Source organism: Morone saxatilis, unplaced genomic scaffold (assembly GCF_004916995.1).
Source record: "Morone saxatilis isolate NCDOM2014 unplaced genomic scaffold, NCSU_SB_2.0 Contig6, whole genome shotgun sequence".
Classification (NCBI taxonomy): Eukaryota; Metazoa; Chordata; class Actinopteri; family Moronidae; genus Morone; species Morone saxatilis.
In genome coordinates this window covers 6,245,692-6,252,653 of record NW_023340206.1, presented here as the reverse complement: position 1 = coordinate 6,252,653, position 6,962 = coordinate 6,245,692, and the positions used below count along the sequence as shown (strand labels likewise).

The window sequence follows — 6,962 nt, the reverse complement described above, 5'->3', positions numbered from 1 at the left end:
TATATTTTAATTTGAAAAACCCCTGGTCCGTCCTTTGCGCGCAGTCTGGTTTAAGTTGATCCATTACGCATACAGACACTAACAAAGACTGGGGACAGTTCATACCCGCTTGGTCTCCTGCTGCCCGCCGCCTCGGCCGAGGCTGTCCTGTTGCTGTTGTGGAGACATGTTGTCCATCCAGCCTCCAGACGCCCGACGGCTCACTGCCCGACTGTCCTCAGGTGATGCGGCGGAGAGAGAAATCCCATTAATAACCTCCGTCTCCGGAGGACAGAAACCATCTCAACACAAGCTCGATAGAAGTCGCCGAAAAAAACTTCTGAGTGTGCAAGCAGGGAGCCGGAAACCTGCGAGGAGCGGAAGAAAAAGTTAAAAAGAGAACGAGCTCAGCTGATCCACAGATCTCCTCCACTATCAATGAAAGACTGTGCTGTAACCAAAAGCAGCTCCTGTCTGGATTATCAGCTGCTGTGCCACTTCTTAATGCGCCTTTACGCACCGAACGGAGGCGGCGCCGATACGCGGCGAAAAATAGGTCCACCTATTTTTAACCACATCGCTCCATTGATCCAGCAGACAATCAGATCCACACTAAAAAACCAACAATGACACCAAAGTGCAGGAGGGATATTTCACCCCGCTGTCTGAAGCTGATCAGACTGCATCTGCTGTCCATTAGCAGCATTTCTGTTGTACAAACATTTCTCAGAAGCTTGTTACACTCCGTGATTTAATTGGCTCATTATCTGATGTGAAGGTGAATAGAATAAATAAAAACTTGCAGAACATTCATGTATTTCCGTAAACAATTAAACGTATTACATCTTTTTACACATTTATATAGTCTAAAATAATGCAAAAAACAACACATTTCTTTGCCACTGTTAAAATGAAACAACAAAACAGGTGTAATCTGACATCACCTCACCATTTAACATAACCACAGGCAGAACCAGAAGGCCACACGCTGATGTTTTATAACTTGTTTTATAAGTTTTGTATAAAAAATATGAACCACCGCACACTGGAATGACTTTACTGTGACCCGACTGCTGTTGGCAGTGCATGGGGAGTTTTTGTTTACAACTTATAAAACATGTGTTGTTATAAGTTAAAACTACCCAACAGTATATAGAAGTACAGAAATGGTTAGTCGATTAATCAATTAGTCGAATGGCTTCACATAATGAGGATTTGTTGCTTTTACCTTTGTTTAAGTTAAAAGCAACTAACTATTTTAATGTATTTGTAATAATTTGGATATGTTTTTGATTTAGTTGAACTATAAAACCCTTAGAAATGTGTCACTTTGGGCTCTACAATATTGTGACGGCATTTCTCACTATTTTTAGAATTTTTAAAAACTAAATAAATTGATTGGTTGAGAAAATAATCAGATCAGAGCAGATTAATCCATGAAAACAATTATTAGTTGCAGCCTGATACATAAAATGAGCTCCACCTCAACCAACTACATCAGTAAGATCTTGCTTTTTACATTAGTGATAATCTAATGATATAACACTCTTAAGGATTACTACTACAGTACCTTTCTACATATTGGGCATCAATAAGGTCAGAAAAAACAGCTTGGTTTTGCCTTTATTATTATTATTATTATTTACATACAGCACTGGAGTCTCTGGAATACTGATGGAGGACAGTAGAGCCGATATCATCAGCACAGATGAACAAACTCAAAGGAATCCTGGGAACTTTTTCTACACTAGAAGAAGTTATTTAGATCCAATAGACAAACGTTATCAGATTATGGGTCTGATGCTCACTGTCAGTACAGTAGCTCCAGGCTCCACATCAGTCTGAACACACATTATTAGATTCCAGTGTCTCTGGGAAACAGTCGTAAATAGTACTGACTGCAATCTAGGCCATAAGGTTGTAATGTAGGACGCAGTCAAACCTTAAAGTGAAGCCATCCTCCTTCAATAAACTCCACAAAGAGACGTCGTCTTTGATTTGTGAAGCAGATGTAATAGGACGTTTACAACGAATATTAAGATTCATTTAGGTCTACATGCGTAATGGATACAAGCAAACACCTGACTTTACGCAGGGAGGGAATCAAAATTTTTAAAAGGGAGTTTGTGAACTTGGCACAAAGCAACTATTGCCCCAAAATCAATTGTTCTTGTAGAAACAGAAGTGGGCCACAAACTGGGCTAAAGAAGAACCAGGCCAGAAAGTGAAGACTGCGGAGACCCAGAGTATTCATTCCCCAAATTGGCCACAATCAGCCCCGTTAAAACTGGATCACTTCAATGATTACCATCCCTCGTGTTGATAATGAACAGCCTTGGGCATGGCAGAGAAAAGCAGCGCACCCCCCTCCTCGCTGGCTGCCAACCCTCCTGCTACAAACACACTTCTTCCACCCTGAAAACATCAGTTTGCTTTGACTGTCACAGAGGTTGTCCGAATGTTGGAGGCAAAAGTAATCCTTCATATGTTACTGCGACCGGTCACTTATATTCAGTCATTACGCCGAGAGCCCAGTGAGAGAGATGAAATGCTTATTGATTAAACTAAACAAGCATAAGAGGGATGGTTAGTGTTCTCTGCGGGGGATCAATAACCATCACCAACATCGACTGTCGCCCCAAATACTTTGTATTTTATACCTTATGTCTGCTAACAAACAGAAAAACAATAAAACTTCTTCAGTGTCACTTCTAATGGACCCAAAAGTCTGAAAAAACAATGATCCTGCCACAATACAACAATTTCCTCTGCACATCAATTATACGCGTGACCCAAATAGCAAATTAAATGTCTCAAGTTCTAATTTAGTGGACTGTAACAGCATCTAATCTCATTTATAATATTAGTTTTAATAGGACAGGCAAAAGTTATCTGTAAGCATGACTTAACACAAACTAATGTTAACAATCTAACTCAGATTCAGGGGTTACATAACCTCTCTTGCATATAAATATTTTAATCAACAGTATAAAACAACATCGCTGACAATCAATAACTTTACGAGAACAAAAGGTCAAAATCAGAGGCATCGACAGCACTGTGGTTTTATAAATCATCTTTATTTACTGTAAATACAACAGGACTTCTGATAACCTACCTGTGAAATCAAACAACTAAAAATCATTTCTGTGGCTGACTGTTCTTTAAACGTTATCAATCTAAATTATGGACCCTTTTCATTAGTAACGATGTACCTTTGAAAATTGAGATTAACATCAATAGTAAAGTGAATGTCTGTCAATTAAAGGACCAGTGTGTACAATTTAGTGGCATCGAGACGTGTATTTGACAGCCTGGAGTGAGAACGACCTGTGAGGTCAACTCACAAAAGTTCCTGTCTACACTCAGTGTTTGGTTTGTTCGTTCTGGGCTACTGTAGAAATATGGCGGTTCAACACAGCGGAATCTAGAGAATGGCGACCCGCTTCCTCTGTAGATAAAAACGTCTCATTCTAATGTAACAAAAACATAACAGTTTTATATTACATTATGCCTAGAGATACACACTGGACCTTTAAATATGAAACAGCTTCTATTCATGAGGTATCACAGTGAGCAAATCTCCATTTTGTGGTGATTTATATCAGAAATGTAAGAATATAATACAGAGAAATAGGGATTGTTGTTGATTTACTAACTCCGACTCTATTCTCTACTGAAATTATGTTCAAGTGAAGTCAGAACATACAGAGCATAGCATTTAAAATACATTACAGTGGACGTGGAGGTGTAGACTACTGGAATACAACACGATCAATAATGTGTACAAACTGTGTGTGTGTGCGCGCTGGGATTTACCTATTCTATTTATTCCTTCACTGGACGCAGTACACCAACGGGGCCTGTAAGATATGAGAAACAATAATATTTAAAACAAATATTCTGTAACACTGAGCATACATTAGCACACATTTTATAAAATATGTATTGATGAACTGACAGTGTAAGAAATAACTTTCAGTCACTTCAGGCAAATCATCTGTCCGGCCTCATTTACTTATCATAAGTATTCACTTATCATTTGAACTTATCATAACTTATATTACTTTCCACATCAAAGTAAGGTTTTAGAACAACTTATAAGAGGTTTTCTGTCATAGTAAGTCATACTTAAGCTCAAAATTACACCAATCAAACATTGAGACGATGACAAAATCTTTGCAGCTGATACCAAACATCGATTTTTAGAGACCAGTGGAGCAATTACTGATGAAAAACGAGCTATTATCCTGTCAATATGATAAAAGTAGGTCTCTAAATCAAATTAGAGTGACCATTAATGAATGCTCGGCCTGATGTAAGCACAGATATGATTTTCAAATACAGTGAAGCTGGTAAAGTTCTCAAAAGCTGCTCTACTTTAAACAACCCACAGGTTTAAAATGGATTAAGATTTGGTAAGTATCATTTCTTATACGACTATGTGTAATTAAATCTTCTCAAACACTTCACATATTCTCATAAATCCCATCTCATGTGTCACTACAATGTACCCTCAGTGCGTGAACTGGACAAAAACAAGGTTCCTGGTTCTTTGACTGTTGTCCTCGCCCAAATCCCTAAAATATATCAAATAAAAGTACATTCACTGAAATCCATAAACTGCCTTTACAGCCCAAATAACTCGAGAGCCTTTAAGTTATGTGACCCAGCATCAGTAGGAGTATAGGTCTGAAACTGACTCACTATTTACTGTACAGAAATCCCTCATAAACAAATATGATTACCTATACATGTCACATATTGACGATTTCTCTCATCGTTTAATTAGACATCATAATAAAGTCAGAGCCCTGCTGAACTCCTTCACAAAGTCACATTCACAGTAATTGTGGTAAACTGTTATGTTGATGCAGAAGCACTAATACGCTTTATACACATAGAAAGGCAGATTATGCAAAAATATAGTTCAAGAGAAATATGCAGAAGTACTTTGTGTATTTTACAACACAAAAGATACAAGAGAGGAGAAAATAAAATGTATTTACCTGTTATAAAACTATTCTTTAGAGTCCATGACACCTGGTCAGGATATATCACATGTCCAAGATCCAGTGAAACAAAGAGCATACAGAGAGCCAGAGTTTGTTTTTAACTGATGCTACATGCACAGATAACACTCACCAGAGAACATTGTGAAGTAGTTTTAAAAAATGGATCGCACAAGGCCTAAGCAGCGGAGGAATGCCAAACTTCCTTTAGTACCGAGTAATAAAAAAAGTGAAATATTGACCATATGAACGGTTGACCTGTAAGTCATATGACTGGTATGTACAATGTTTGTCAAGGGCATCATTTTCCAGATGGGTCAAACATGCACACACACACACACCTGATTGACAACTCTACCACTCCGTCTCCAAACTCAGCCACACCCACAGCCTTTACAAGATGGGGTTTTCTAAGTGTAGCTGCTGTGTCAAAGAAAAAAAAAAAATGGCCCATTAGATGCTTTCACAATGTAATATCACTATTTATTTAGCGCCAATGCAGGAAAAAGTTCAACCATTTCTGAACCACAATCTTTCCCTGATCTTAAGCACACCATAATTACCATGTGCAGATATTGTAGTGTTAAGGCTATGAAATAAAAAAAACAGTCATTGAACATATTACATGGTTTCACACAACCGTCCAATATAAACAATCTTGTCTGGCAATATGATTAGGATAGAAGGAGACTAAATATTATCCAAACATGATACCTAAATCTATATACACTTATTTTGTTATTATAGTTCTGATAATTGACTCTGGAGGATCAATATTTTGTGTCAAATTACTGACTTCTTTAGTAAGTTGTCATGTAATAATATAATGTGCTTTGACCCTTATCAAACGGTTAAAAGTAGTAATAAGGAATTAAAGTTATCTGGTAGTGAATCTGTTTTAGCTCTGGGTTCAGCTGAATTTACAGTTTAAGACACAGTTCACAGTTAGGTAGAGTACATACACAGTAATGTATGTTAGGTAAATTACAAAAGAGAATAAAATCTATTGTAACCACAAGCCATTTGAGCCACTCTCAATCAGAACTGAGCTTTGACTGTAAAACAAGCCGTAAGGTTGAAGTATATGGGATTCAGGCGTTTGGTGGTTGAAGTTATTCAGCAAGATTTGGTTTAAGAAGATTTTGGTCAAGTTTAAAAGGAGAAATTGGCAATTATTTAAAATCACAGAGACAGAGCTTCCTACAAATGTTTTATTTCTCTTAATCATCAAATACAAGATGCTCCAAAGCTGCAAAAACATTCACTACGTTTGAACATGGAATTAGTTTCAGTAACAGTGTTTAAAGGGGAGGACAAAAATATCTACAAACGGAGGAATATATGACTGAATGTAGATATTAGATTGTTTACTTCCAGGAACTTCTCGTTTTTGGTGTGACACTTTTCAGTTTGAGAGATCCGCAATCATGTTTTGACTCTAATCACCGGCCAATATAATTCATCTTTTTTATAGAGCAGTTTAATAAAGTGTATCCAAGACCACAGCAGCCATAGCAACTGCAAAGCTGTCTAACCAAAAAGGTCTTTCTCGAAATGCTATGAAACTTGTTTGCACATTTAATCTGTGTGGTAAAAACTATGATGTATAAACATTACAAGTGTACATACAAAGCATTATCCAGTAGTTTTGTCACAAATAAATCCTTCAGTGACAACTTGAGATACAGGAAAAATTAAAGTTTTATCTATGTACAAAACCAACAAAAGAAACCACATTTTTTTTCAGCGAAGGTATCAACGTCATGGCAGGGAAGTGAGTCGCGGAAAACAGAAAAAGTCGATATCGGGATGGGACTGTAACAAAGATCCATGAGAACTGAACCAAGTTAGTATCTGCGGCGCTTGTTATTTGGCCCATCAAAGACCCCCCCTACTGGGTTCCCCCTGCCAAATCCTGGGGCTGCTCCAACTTGGGGGCCCAATGGTGGCTGCTGTTGTTGTTGTTGTTGT

The 6,962-nt window shown here is 37.7% G+C and overlaps 1 protein-coding gene across 1 annotated transcript in view; it reads right to left on the bottom strand.

Annotated features, from left to right (window-relative positions):
- LOC118340191 (rho GTPase-activating protein 20-like) overlaps positions 1-6,962 on the bottom strand; it is a 32,718-nt gene that overhangs the window by 19,289 nt on the left and 6,467 nt on the right. The window contains 1 exon segment of the mRNA XM_035678063.1: positions 106-347. Coding sequence (XP_035533956.1) covers positions 106-168 — 63 coding nt within the window. The 5' untranslated portion in view covers positions 169-347.